Genomic DNA, 14,246 nt, shown 5'->3' with positions numbered 1-14,246 from the left:
TCTTTTTGCCCACAGTTTCTCCCCTCTCCAAAGTCTCAGCACTTTTTACCAGTTATCTTTTAAAACAGACCGAGTACTGCAACTCTATGGATTAAAAATTTTCAACATCTCTTGTTACCTACCCCATAATGCCCAGACTCTACAAACTAGCATACGAGATCCTCAATGAAGGGTTACAACCCTGAGCCCTTCACTGTCCTTTCATGCATCCCTTCTTGACCATTTTTATATTGTTCCTTTTGCCAGGAATGCACCCTTACCTAATTTACCAGGGCAACTCTGGTAGGCAGTTACCCACGTCCCTTGTACTTGACATTCCTGTCCTGCAGTGCTCATCTCTCTGTATGACCATGCTCTGTTTATATCCATGTCTTGTGCTCTTGTTCTATATTCTTATTAATTCCTACATCCCACCAACCCCCATCTATTTCATCTTTATCCATCAGCACATAATACAGTGCCTAGCACATGGCAAGTGTTCAAAAACATTCATTAAATGAATTAACAAGCAAATACTTTTGATGTCTCCTTAACTGTTCTTCTATTCACCAAACTTTCCTTTAGAAATTTTGACTTTAGCCAGAGCATCTACCCTGCTCATGGACAGGTAGGCAAACAATACTAGTCTTCACCAAGACATAAGTTAGAAAGTCTCTATAATAATTGTGTAGGCTGAATTCTGAGAAGCAAAAACTTATATTCACATGCATTATTTTCCTGTATTGTTTTACATATGAGGAGCAACTATGAGCAATTTAACATAGAATTGGATACAATGAATTTGCCGCAATAAAGCGTCTGAGAATGAAGTTTAAATTCTGGGGGGTGGGGGGGTAGTTGGGTGGGTGCGTGGGTGTGGGTGTGGTATTAGAATAGAATTTTTTGCACCTCGTCAAATTTATCCAATAGCACAGTATTTCAAAGGCAGTTCAAAACGAAAAATTTTTTAAAGTTGGCAAAAAGCAAGATAGAAGAAAAAGAAAGTGTTAGTGCCCAAACTAAAGATAGTTATAATTTTATTTTTATATTAAATAAACAAAATAATAAATTAAAAATGAAAAGATATTGGCCCAAAAGAATAAAAATGTGGAGCTGATGTTTATTTTTTTAAAAATCTTCCCTCCCTATCCTCTGCCCTCTCTCTTTCGTTGTACTCACATCACTGATTTGCTTCGTGTTCTGTTGTGCCTGGACCATAACCGGGGAGTCCACGATGCTGGTAAATTTGAGTGTGTCTGGATGTTGCCTGTATTTCTTTTCATTCAGGGCATCTCCCGCCTTTTTAACTTTTTCTACTTCAAGGCTGCCGATAGGTATCCAGCCAATGCCTTTCATCCAGGTGTTATAGTCTTCCTTGTAAGCATTCTACAGCAATGGGAGAAAAGAGGAGTGAGGTCCCGGGTGGTGGTTTCTCTGATGACAGGCTCTGAACCTAAAGGGGGGCTTTCTTGTGGACTCAATGCCACTTACATCACTCCTTATGTGCATCATGTTTTTAGACAACTCCAGGTCCATGGCATCAGGCAGGTAGGTGTAGTGATGGAGAGGATGCTTATAGTTGACATTGCTGACAACATCCTGAGCTTTCTTGGCTGCCACGACATTGAACATATCATGGGGTGTATTGTATTTGGTCTTTGCCTTCTCATAGTCTTTTTTATACTCCCGGTCCGACTGCATCTTGGCCACATTCATATAATGAACTAGTTTAGGATCATCTTGGAGACTTTGGAAGCCAACCATTTTCCCTTTAGCTTTTTCATAATCCTTTTTGTAATTAACCTATTGGAAACAAAGGTGGCCATACTTTAAATGTAGTTTTGAAAATTTCACTGAACCATGAAGCTGTAATTTAAAGTAACTGAGCTTCCCAGAAATTACTGTACATTAATACCCAAACAATTAGCTATTCATGTGTATATACTTGGAAATTAGCCTGGCAAAATAAAAATGTTATCTAGAGCCCATTTGATTGTCTGTAGCTTCTTCTGCCCACCTGAGAGAGGTTGGGATGGGAGCATTTTCGTAACTCATATGACAAACCAAATCTCTACATTGTTCTTTCCACTTAGACATGGATAGAGAAAAGTGAAAAGATAAATATTTCACAATCTCTACCAATTATATTGTGCTGCTAGAGCCCCGGGCAGCTGGCTATTTGATTAGTTGCAGAATTTAAGTAGTAGTAGCAGAATTTTAATTAGTCCTTGGGTATTCAGAGGGAGACCCAGAGCCGGTAGTGGGTAAACACTAACTGGCTCTGAATAATAAGGTGAGGGTGTTGAGCTTCCATGGGGAGACCTGGAGAGGATCAGGGGAAACTGAGAAGCAGAGATGTGAGGGAAGGTTTGTGGTAAGGGGGGTGTCTGCAGGAGAGCATGCATAGAGAAGGGGGTCAGTGAGAAACTCTGGGTGGAAGGGCTTTTTAGGACAGACATTTGTTATTCAATCATCACATTTACATAGGTGCAATGGAAACCTCATTTCAAACAATCCATAAAATTGTGCTTGGGATTTTCAGGAAAACCAACAGGAAAAGGCTGTGTTCCATCTCAGGGTTGTGCAGAGAAGAGAAGTAGATTCTGGAACGGAGCCCAGGTGAGCTCAGCCACACCAAACCCGAATCCAGAGGTGGTAAGAAAGAGAGAAACCTCAGAGTGTTTGTGGAAATCCCAGGGAGGGGATTCCTGTTCATATAGGACAATTGCAGGGTGTGGGGGGTGGGTGAGATAATTTTATTTAAATCTCAAAGAGCAAAGTGACTTCATTCACATCTGGGCTAAAGTAGAGTAGGATAAGAAATAAAATTCTTAACTTTAATGGAACTTAATGACTGATTATTAGAGGCTGTGAAACTCAAGACCAACTCACCAGTCTGTAGAAGTAATAAAGGAAAAAGAGAGAAGAAAGGGAAAGAGGGAAATCACATAAATTAAGAAAGTTTTGAGATAAATTTCACCATTAGAAGGCGATTATAACTTAAATGGGAAGTCGCTTCTTTATTTCCAAACAAGAAGTAACCTGAATTTGTGCAGAAATACAGATGAGAATTTTAAATTAGGGGACTTGATTGCAGCTGATCAGTAGAAGGTTATACAAACCTTTCCCCCTCAAGAAAATTCAGATTTGTTTAGGGAACTTTCTTTTCTGCATAGTTTACAACCAGACTTGCTCCCAGTTGGGGACAGCAGACCTGGTGACTTTTGGGTAGCTGTCAGACCCCAAGTCCACCTGCCCACATTTTCTAGTTGCACACATGCATCCTCGGCTGGACTTACATCACTGGCTGCCTGCCTGGCGGCTTTGGCAGCTTTGATGGGAATCGCATCAGTTCTCAGGTCATATCCCTTCTTGCTCAAGTCTTTCAAGTCTGCTTTGTACATATTCTGAAAAAGAAATATCATTTGAATATAACTCAGAGGCCACATTAGTAAAGGCTGGACATGCACATCAGCCTCTGAGTCCCCCACACACACCTCACTGATATTGTAGGCATTCACTTTAGCCTGTAGGAACTGGGGCAGGTCTGCGGGCAGGTTGTACTTGTGAAGAATTTCCTCTCCTTTGGCTTTATAAGCAATCTGGAAGAGAAAAAAAATGCATAAACAAATAAAAATAAATAAAGTGGAGACAAATGTTTAAAGGCACAGGAAAATAACTTCAGGTGGATCATATTTCACAGAGGTGGTTTTGGGAAAGGCACTCTGTGCCGTCCCCATATTTGACTGCAAATATCTGTAGGTCTTCAGGGTCACATATGCAGTTGCACAGGGTCTTGTGCTGGTGCTGGTTGTCTTGGCAAAGATCCCTCAGTATGCACTAGGAACCTCTGGACCTAGGTAGGGGCAATCAGCCCAGGGAGGTGTCCCAATGAAAATGTTAACCTGCAAACACTTTCTTGAGCACAGGAAAGGCTAATAGGATGGAATACACCAACCACCTATATTATACTTCATGGGTGATTAAGGGACTTAGGGGTGATTTTAACTGTACATGATTTTTATCGTAGCTCTGACTTAAATCTTCCATTTGAGGTAGTGCCTATATTCATTCTTTCTGGTCTTTCCTAGAAATAGGATTGTAGTTTTTCTTGTCATTAAGAGAAATCTCTCTTGTCTTTTCCTTAGAAAGAGATGTCAAATGGCTAAATGGACAGTTGGCACAACATACGTTACTGCAAAGATATGAATTAGGTATGCTTTATTAATAACAGCTGGGGAATTATACAATTGTTCATCTAACTGAGGGTCTTTAGATTTCATAATAACTAGTACACTTGAAATACAAATATATTCTTATCAGTTAACATTTATTAAAATACAGATAGGGTTAACACTTACATCACTCCTCTGGGCCTGGTTAATTTTAGACTGTACTATAATCGGAGCATCTTCGATTGAAGTAAACTTGAGTGTGTCTGGATGTTGGCGATATTTTTTCTGTTTGTCAAATCAAAATGAGAAAAACAATCATATTTTTTTACTGAAGGTTAATATATCAAAATCTTTGAAACTTATTTTGGAGGGACAAAGTAAGATTTTTCCTAATTTTAAAATGCAAAAATACTAGATTTTTTATCGGCTTGGAGAAAAAATAAATACAATACAAAAGTCAATGTTTAAAAAAATCAGTTGAATTTTGGATGGCTCAGAACAAGACAGACCAATACAACTCTCAGGAACCAGACACACTACTCTTTTCATTTCTTGCTTATGATGTGAAAGAAGATGTTCTCAGCTAACCAGAATCAAGAAACATCGAAGAGTTTTCTAAAGGATGAACAGAAAAGCAAGCAAGGATATTTGGAATGTCTTTGCATGACACTAACAAGTTCTCAGGAATCTCATTTTTTCTGTCCCTTTATCAGCAACCGGAGTAAAGAAATTCCCTTTACTCCATTTGAGGGAGGAGGAATTGAGGAACGAGAGCAACAGCAAGGGACCATTAATAAGAGAGACAGATCTTTTGCTTTCCAGGCCTTAATGTGGTAAGTACATAGGTTATCGCTAAAGTGCTGAAGAAGCACAGGAGAGGGGACACTGGGAGGGTGTCCCAGTTGGGAGTTGGCAACTTCTAGCTACCCTTCTTTCTACACTTTTCTCTATTTATTTTCCCAGTCCTCTTCCTTTGTGCATATTATACATCCTATTTTTGCGTATATAGTAACATCACTCTTTCAACTTCAGACTTCTGAAAATGATCAACCCAGAAGGACTTTTTCTGAAACATCTTTTGAGTAGACAAAATAGTTTTTACCAAAAACAAACAGAAGCACTAAATAACAAGAAGAACAAAAACTTGAGTGTGGGAGACAACCCATCCTCAGCATCTCTGTCCTTTATATAGTCTACCCTCCTTGATGATATATTCACCTGACAAGTGTGAGAATTTTCTCCTGTTGACAGAGGATGGACAGATAACTTAGCTGCTTTACCAGCCTCAAGAGCATCACCATTTTTTTCTTAGACTGAATAATTTATATACTACTTCAAAGTCATCCAGAATATGACAGGGTATAATTCTTCAAAGAAGATTTCTATAATAGCTGCATTATTCATAATCACCAAAAATTGGAAATAATCCACATGTCCACCAACCAGTAAGAAATCATCAAAATGTGGTATGTCTATAAAAAAGGAGTACTACTCAATAAAAAGAAATGAATTACAAGCACATGCAGAAACATGGATGAACTTCAAAAACATGTGAAGTGAAAGAAGCTGGACACAAAAGAAATTTCTAGGAAAGGTAAAACTTTAGAGACAGAAAGCAGATCAGTGGATGCCTGGGGCTGAAGATGGGAGCAAGAATTTTTTTAGGAACTTTTTAGGGTGCTAGCAGCATTTAAAAATATAATTGTGTGGGCCGGCCCGGTGGCGCACTGGAGAGTGCGCCGCTTGGGAGTGCGGTGGTGCTCCCGCCGAGGGTTCGGATCCCATGTGGAGACCGGTTCCCGCTCACTGGCTGAGCGAGGTGCGGGCGCAACACCGAGGGTTGCGATCCCGTTACCGGTCAGTAAAAAAGACAAAAAGGAAAAAAAAAAAATATATATATATATATATAATTGTGGTGATGACTGCACAATGATATAAATTTATTAAGACTTTTCAATGTGTCCACTCAGGTGAATTTCATGGTATGCAAATTATATCTTGATAAGTTGTTAAAAATAATTTCCATCATGAATGGTTAACATAAATGATTTTGGTAATAAAAAGGTTTATGCTTGTCTACATGGATAATTCGTGCATGTTGTAACGTTTTTTTCCTCAGCCATAGTGACTAGAGAATAAAGCAGTAAAGGAAGCCCTTCCCATGGTTCTGAGAATTTTAACACAACACATTCACAAATCTCTCTTGGCCAAGCCCTATGGCTTTACCTCGTTAAGAATGTCTGAAGCTCGCTTGGCCTTCTCCATTTCTAAGGACCCAAAAGGCACCCAGCCACAACCTTTCATCCAGCTGTTGTAGTCAGCTTTGTATTCGACCTAAAATGCCAAGAGAAAGATTACATTTCTTTGCTCAGTGTCATCCTTATTACATAAAATCATTAATGTTTTACCCAAAACGATATTTGTAAGATTTCTGACCAGCTTTCTTACTCCATACATTAAGGTTATTTTAAACATTTCTTGGGTGAGAGATTTTAATAGCCCTTGGGTTTTTGTTTTCTTCTAACTGGTATATGTCCCATTTTCTCTTCATTTCCAAATGAATGGGAATATGTGGAACTCTAATTCCAATCTGGAAAATGCTCAATTCAAAGCTGTATTTCAAAGAATAAATAAAATTGTTAAATTTAGATAATCAAATGTGAGATGTTTGCTCCCTGGAACCCGATAAGTATTATGTTTCCGTGGCCAAATTAGGACTGAAGGCCACATCGCAGGTGAATAATTTTGCTTGTGTTCTAGTTAGATGAGACTTGGTAGTAGTTACTTGTGTTTGCACACATTGCCCTCCATGTGTACTGGTCAACTTAAAAGTGTTTCTATGTTGGCTAACAAAACACTTTAAAATAATTTGCTTAAGGGAGCGGTTATTATTTGAAATGGGTCTTATTTTGGGAACAGTTACTTTACCCTTGTTGTCTGGCCTTAGGTGGTATAGCACCTGAAACTTACATTCTAGATACAAAATTCAAATTGTTGTTTTTTTAGTGTGGGGCTTTTAACTGGAATGAAAAAATCAAGAAATCATTTGGTTCCTGCCCTTGAGAGACTTACAACCTATTTGGAATAAAGAAACATAGCAAAATTAAACAAATAAAAACATAACAATGCATACAATAGAATTGTTAGTGGTGGGAATGTAAAATTGTGCAGCCAGTATGGAAATGTGATGTCAGTTCCTCAAAAAATTAAAAATGATTGAGTGACCCAACAATTCAACTTCTGAGTGTATACCCAAAAGAATTGAAAGCAGGATCTTGAAGAGACATTCACATACCCATGGTCATAGCAGCATTATTCACAACAGATAAAAAGTGGAAGCAATATAAATGTCTACCAGCAGGTGAGCGGGTAAACAAAATGTTGTATATGAGTACAGTGAAATATTATTTAGTCTTAACAAGGAAGAAAATTCTGACACGAGCCAAAATGTGGATGAGCTTTGAGGACATTAGGCTAAATCAAATAAGCCATTCACAAAAAACCAAATACTGATTCTACATATGTGAGGTATCAAGAGTAGTCAAACTCATAGAAACAGAAAGTAAAATGCTGGTTGCCATAGGTGAGGGAAAGAAGGACACGAGAAGTTATTATTTAATGAATACAGAGTTTCAGTTCTGCAAGATGACAAAGTTCTGGAAATTGGTCACACAATGATGTGAACATTCTTAACACTACTGAACTGTTCACTTAAAAATGGTAAAGATGGTAAATTTTACATTATGTGTATTTTTACCACATTTAAAAATATATAATTGTTAGGATAAAGTATTCAATTGTGTAGCTCAGACAAATTAATTTGCCTAAAGAAGTTTGAGGGTTTTTTGGTGTTTTTTTTTTTTGTATTTTGGCAGCTGGTCGGTACAGGGATTGAATCCTAGACCTTGGTATTATCAGCACCACGCTCTAACCAACTGAGGGAACCGGCCAGCCCCAAAGAAGTTTTGATCTGCAGAAAAAAACCCAGTTATTATAATACTTAATGCTGCAAATAATTTAAGATATTTGTTTTTTAGACAAAATAGCAATCTATGTAAAAAATTATTGATAACGATGAATGTGATGATTATGGTAATGGTGATGATAATAACAGTGAATGTTTATTGAGAATTTGCCAGGGCCTGACACCATGCTAAGTATTTTGCATGCACTTAAATCCTCAAAACAATTTTTTTGTTTTATTACAATTTTACAGAGAAGGACTGTAGATTCCACAAGGTTGATGACTTTCCCAAAGGGAAACAGTGATGGAGTGCATGCCAGACCCGGGTCTCCCTGACCCTGATGGGTGTGCTCTCACAAAACCACAGAGGTATTTTCCCACTATATACTTGCTTACATACAGAGGACAATGCAGGTACCTCTGAGAAGTGCCCAAAACATTACTCAGTTTGGAATTCCTTTTCAGTTTCCACCTTCCAAATAGGGAATAGAGAAAACCTGGTTACTCACATCGCTCTGTAGCGCATAAGCCTTCTTGGCAAGGTCCACGTTGACGCTATCGGGTGGGTAGCTATAATCATGTAAGAGGTGCTTATAGTCCACGTCACTGGCAATGGCCTGAGATTTCTTAGCTTGAGTGACTTGGAGCATATCAAGAGGTGCTGTATAGATAGTTTTTGACTTTTCATAGTCTTTTCGATATTCACGCTGTGAATAGAAAATTCCCAATTATTACCACAAATCCTCAATGGATTTCCAGAAAAGCCCAGAGATCTCTCATAAACAATAAATGCAAGTTAGAGAAACAGATCCAAACACATGAGTCGTTCTTTTGCCCCCAAATTTGTTCATATGTTACACATCGCTGAAACCCCCCAGAAAATCACACATGGACAGATCTTCTCAAATTTCTTTTTGGATCAAAGAGCAACTGTCAAAGAGCTGCAGCAGATAGTGGGAACAGGCCATAGCTTCTGCTTCAATCAGGAATTATTTTATCTTAAGGCAGGGTTCCTCAAGGACCACTGACGAGTGTTACTTTTATTAGTGTAATCTAACCTTTGAAGAGTTTTCCAATGAAGAAGCATTTTTTAATTAATGAAAATCACATGACAATCATTTTATACCTCTGATTTTATAAAATGACTATTTTATAAATAGAGCTGTAGACTTAATTTCTTGGCTTTCTAGCCATTTTAAAATGGATAGTTACAAGTTTTTCTACTTTATTATTCTCTTGACAGTAGATAAGTCCCACTGAGAATCCCAAAGGTTTTTCTCATACCAAGTTTAATTCTCATAACAATTTAAGAGGAGCTTCAGATTGCAGCAGTTAGGAGAACCCAAAGGAGAAAATTTTGTAAAACTGAGCCATTAAAGTAACCTTGGCCCTTATGTACAGTGTTCTCATAAACCAAATGTCCTGGATGGGCCTCAGGAGGCAGCTTCATTGGCTGGTTTTCTGGAGTGGTTAGCCAGGTTGCTAATTAGGTCCAATTCCCAGCTTCGTCATATCCACTCACCAATTACCTTGACAGAAAAATTCTGACCCACTGCCTTTAGGAAAATTCTAAACTCACTGTATCTTTATATAATCACATACATGTTAAAGACAGTGACCCAAGTTAGCAAGTACAGATGTGCATAATAAATCTTCTGCAGCAATTAATTTCACAAATGATCTGACCTTTTAGCTTTCTTAGGGAACTTGATCTTTCTTTTTGTATTTTGTGGTTAGTCACTTTCACTGAACAAGTCTCTCACTTAATTATAAAATCTAGACCTGGTGTATGCCAATAAAATGTGGAAGCTTTCTGATGGGATGAAAGGACATTGAAAAATATAATTTGTCTTTATTAGGAATAAACTGATAAAGCAATGTTGGAACAGCAGTTGGTGTGTGGAATTGTTTTACTAAATTGTTTTAACTCTTGTTCATGTTCTCTTGTCAAAGATCCAAATAGCTTTAAAGATTCTTTTTAAAAAGCTACACATGTTCTGTACCTGCAGGTTAGCATTTTGCCTGGATATTTTGTGAGCATGACTCATTCACTATCTCTTTTGATCACCAAGATCAATCAATGAACAGATATTGAACACTTATTATGTGCCTAGTGTTCTCATGGGTTCTGTGATGGAAAGAAAAACAAAAGAGATAGATACATGTGCTATTAACCAGGACCTAGAACCTTTCTGAGTTGAAAAGAGATAAGAAACTAGTGAACAAGATAGTATTATATACATGAGCACTGTATACTGACTCAATTCAGTGTGAAGTTATAAGAAAATTACTGAATTGGATGTTTTAAAGTGCTCTGTGATTATACAGTAAGTGTAAAATGAGTTAAAGAAGGTATGCATAGATCATTATATGAACACATGGTTAAAATTAAATTAAGTGATACAAATGCCTTTCTCTTTCATCATGAGAAATTAATATTTGCAAGTTATATTGAACATTCTGATAACTCTGAAGAGATTCTCTAAATATTTTTAAAACACAGTATACACTCTAATTTGCAATAGTAGATGTTTGTCTCTCTACAGCAAAAATTTTAACTGGAAAATGATATATGGCCCATAGACAAGATTTAGGGAATCCATGAGTTCCCTGAAATTCAGGCAAAAAGTATTTTTAAAAAGTTTTTTTCTAGATAAAGGTTTCCAAATATTTTATTGGATTCTCAAAGGAGCCTATAATCAATGGAGCATTTTTCTTGGACCTAGGCTAATACTAATTACTAAAGCCAATAAAGAGCAATGATAGCTATACTAAGATTTTTTATTTGTGACTCATGTTTTCTTCCAAAAAAAGTTATTTTTCAATTAGAAGAAAATACAAAAACACATAGTGATTTTTCTAAAAGGTTTTGATAACTGCAATTGATATTCTATTAAATATTAACACAAACATTTTTCAAAGGGAAATGGACATCAAGTACAAATTAGTAATTTCTCTCTTCAAACGTGAGAGGTACAAGAATCTGGGGAATCATTCTACTTCTAAAGGTCTCCCCAGAAGTTTGTTGTGAATGTGAGAATGCGAATGTGAATATCATGGGTATAAAATCCTTTTATGGGCCACTATCCTTGGGTATGTTAATATGGAAGCCATCTTGAAAACAAGACATTTATGACACTCACGTCACTCTGGTTTTTGGCCGTCTTCAAGGAGTGCAGCATCTTGGGATCGTCATTAATGCTGAGGGCTCCAATCATTTTCCCTTTGCTCTTTTCATAGTCTTTCTTGTATATCACCTGCAAAAAACATCACACATGCCAGACCCCACTCACCAGGAAGCATCCCTGAGGCTGCCCTGTGCGGTCCCCAGGCCATACTCACGTCACTAGTGTTCTTGCTGTTGGCTTTGGCTGCCAGCAGGGGAATGGCGTCCACTTTGATGTTAAACTTCTTAGCTTTGCTCTTCTCCCAATCTTGCTTATAAGCATTCTGCATGGGAAAGTGTCAGCAAAGGAATTATAAGAACAATATTGAATAGAGAACCAATAATAGATTAATAGAGGAAAGAAAAAAAACTGATTGAGAATATGTATGTATAGACATTTCATTGATAAATACTATATTTACCAAATGGTTGTATAGCTATTAATTTACGTATCATTCAGCTTTTTTCTCCCTCCCACTAAATAAGTATAATATACTCTTTAATGTTCGTGAACTCTCTAAAGACTCTGCAATCCTGAGGTATAAAAGATAACATAAAATGACATCCACTTGTAGAAGATAAAATGTGACATTTACACAGGAGAGATATTGTAAAATTCTAGGGTTTAGCAGAGAGGTAATTGAGAGAATGCTCTGACAGTAACAGAAACTGTGGAAACTGACACCTGACAGGCTAAATAAAAATCTTAAGAGCATTTGGGCCTTAGAAGCTCCACATACACTCTGGTAACAACTTTAGTAGTTGTTTGCTTGCATAACTTTTAATCCCGTCTTTATAAATGCTTATAACATTTCGTCTTTCCATGCATACCCAACATAGGTTTCTGTGGCTTTGTACTTACATCACTCAGATTATAGGCATTGACTCTGTGTTGGATAAACTGTGGAGCATCTGCTGGTACATTGCACTTGAACTTCTCACCTTCATGTTTTGCTTTGTAATTCAACTGAAAGACAATAGAGGATATACAAACAGTTCAGAGTAGAAAATTCCTTGAACTGATGTAGGACAGTATATGTAGCTAAGGCATTTAGTGCCCTTCTTAGAAAAATACCTCAAAAAGATAATCCAGTCAAAGTCTAGCACAAGATCTGAACTCTCACTCCCTCTTTTAGGGATTGTAGTATAACCAGACTTTGGGTTGCCATACTGTAAATGCTATTATACTGTATTTATGCGATCTACACTGCTAGGCTGTGCCTGGAGGGCATGAAAACCCCAAACTCATAAAATGGTGTAATTAGAGCACTAACAAAAACAATAATTCTAAATAAAATACTGGTACAGTTAAAAAGTATGTAAATTCTTATTAAAAATATTAAGCATAGGAATTTATTTAAAATTTTTAAAAGGTGATATTAGGTGGAAGGAAAGGAGCATAAAGAAGGAATGAGGCTGTTGAATTTTGGAGCTAAAGGCAAAATGCACAAGATTGAGGACTGTGTAATAAGAATCTCTAAGACAGAAACCGTGGCCTAACTGGGCCAACAAGAAGAGCATTGGTGACTGGACACCGCGTACAGCACTGCATTCCTCTGCAGTTTGTAGAGTTCAGCTGGATCAGTGTTGTTAATGTTCAGCTGTTCTTTATTGGGACACGACACTTTTTAAATTTAATTATACATATTCATGGGGCAGAGAGTTGACCATCAGCACCCGTGTCCAAGAGGTGATGATCAGATCAATGCTATCACCATGCCCACCACCTCAAATTGCAGTTGTTCTCCATATGGGACACAAAATATTAAAATATTAGGAAAAGTTACATACGAACTGATGTGACTTTTGGGTTATACAGATGCCATTACTCTCTACTATGAGCTGCATATGAGCTCATTGGTATTACTAAAACACATTTTTTAGTAGGACAAACTGTCTTTCATTTTTCTATCTTGAGAAAAATGTGCTACTCTTTAGGACTTAGCTGTGTTAGTTAGCACTTTGCTACTCAGAGTGTGATCTACTAGTCACAGCATGAGTATCACCTACGAGCTTATTAGAAAGTCAGAATGCTGGATTCCCCCAGATCTGCTAAATCAGAATCTCCATTTAACAGAATCACCAGGTGCTCGCATGAACAGGAATGTTTGAGAAGCACTGCTGCTCTTCCCCTGATCTTGGCATGGTCAAACCATCCCTGCCTTAGACTTTCCTAGACCACCGCATTTGAAGTGCCCATCCCATCACTCTCTCTGATGTCATCTCATTTTAATTCTGTAGCATCATTCTATATTAGCTTTCTTATCGTTGTTTGATTTCTTTCTTGTTAGGGTGAGCTCTTCCTTTTTATAAAGTCTTTACTAGCAAACTCAAGAATGGGAAATGCTTGCCTTGTTACCTACCCAAATGGATGCTTTTGTTGTCACTGCTTATTTAAGTTGGAATGAAGTGTTAGTGTGAATGTGACAGATTCTTAAGAATAAGCAAGATTTTCCCAATAAAAATCAGTAAATTATTAAATAAATATTCGTTATTTTTATTATTATCTAACACCATTTTCTCCAGGCTACAATTCAATCTAGCAGTTTCATTTGCATTTTATTAAACAAATCTTGAAAATGACATTATTAGGATGGTAGACAAGTCCATGAGAATTAAGCAGGTAAATGTTGACATTTTAAATAAACAAAGCACTCTGGGTCACCTACACTTGCATAAATAAGGCACTTACATCACTAAGCTGTTTTGTGTTGAGCTGGGCTTGTAATAGTACAGGAGTATCAGTGACTGCTGTGAATTTGGTCTTATCTGGATGAACTTTGTAGGTATGCTAGAAAAGAAGATGAAATTTCATGATGTATCTTTACATTCTTATTTATATACACACTAATATGTAAAAAGCTTCCATCCAAATATAGAGTTTGTTTTGTTCCTGAAAATTTGACTGATATATTCTCTCTCTCTCTCTCCCCCCCCCCCCCCCCCCCCCCCCCCCCCCCCC

At 37.4% G+C, this 14,246-nt stretch overlaps 1 protein-coding gene across 1 annotated transcript in view; it reads right to left on the bottom strand.

Annotated features, from left to right (window-relative positions):
* Window positions 1–14,075, bottom strand: part of LOC103582685 (nebulin-like) — a gene marked incomplete at both ends in the record, with an annotated part of 18,489 nt that extends 4,414 nt beyond the window's left edge. Inside the window, 11 exons of the mRNA XM_008564209.1 lie at window positions 1,159–1,365; window positions 1,471–1,782; window positions 3,279–3,386; window positions 3,477–3,581; window positions 4,341–4,439; window positions 6,381–6,488; window positions 8,628–8,825; window positions 11,262–11,375; window positions 11,461–11,568; window positions 12,147–12,251; window positions 13,977–14,075. Coding sequence (XP_008562431.1) covers window positions 1,159–1,365; window positions 1,471–1,782; window positions 3,279–3,386; window positions 3,477–3,581; window positions 4,341–4,439; window positions 6,381–6,488; window positions 8,628–8,825; window positions 11,262–11,375; window positions 11,461–11,568; window positions 12,147–12,251; window positions 13,977–14,075 — 1,563 coding nt within the window. The remainder of the gene's footprint in view (window positions 1–1,158; window positions 1,366–1,470; window positions 1,783–3,278; window positions 3,387–3,476; window positions 3,582–4,340; window positions 4,440–6,380; window positions 6,489–8,627; window positions 8,826–11,261; window positions 11,376–11,460; window positions 11,569–12,146; window positions 12,252–13,976) is intronic.
* Window positions 14,076–14,246: the final 171 nt, after the last annotated feature.

Source organism: Galeopterus variegatus, unplaced genomic scaffold (assembly GCF_000696425.1).
Source record: "Galeopterus variegatus unplaced genomic scaffold, G_variegatus-3.0.2 Scaffold17340, whole genome shotgun sequence".
NCBI lineage: Eukaryota > Metazoa > Chordata > Mammalia > Dermoptera > Cynocephalidae > Galeopterus > Galeopterus variegatus.
The sequence above is the reverse complement of the archived record's forward strand: the minus strand, read 5'-3'. Positions and strand labels throughout refer to the sequence as shown.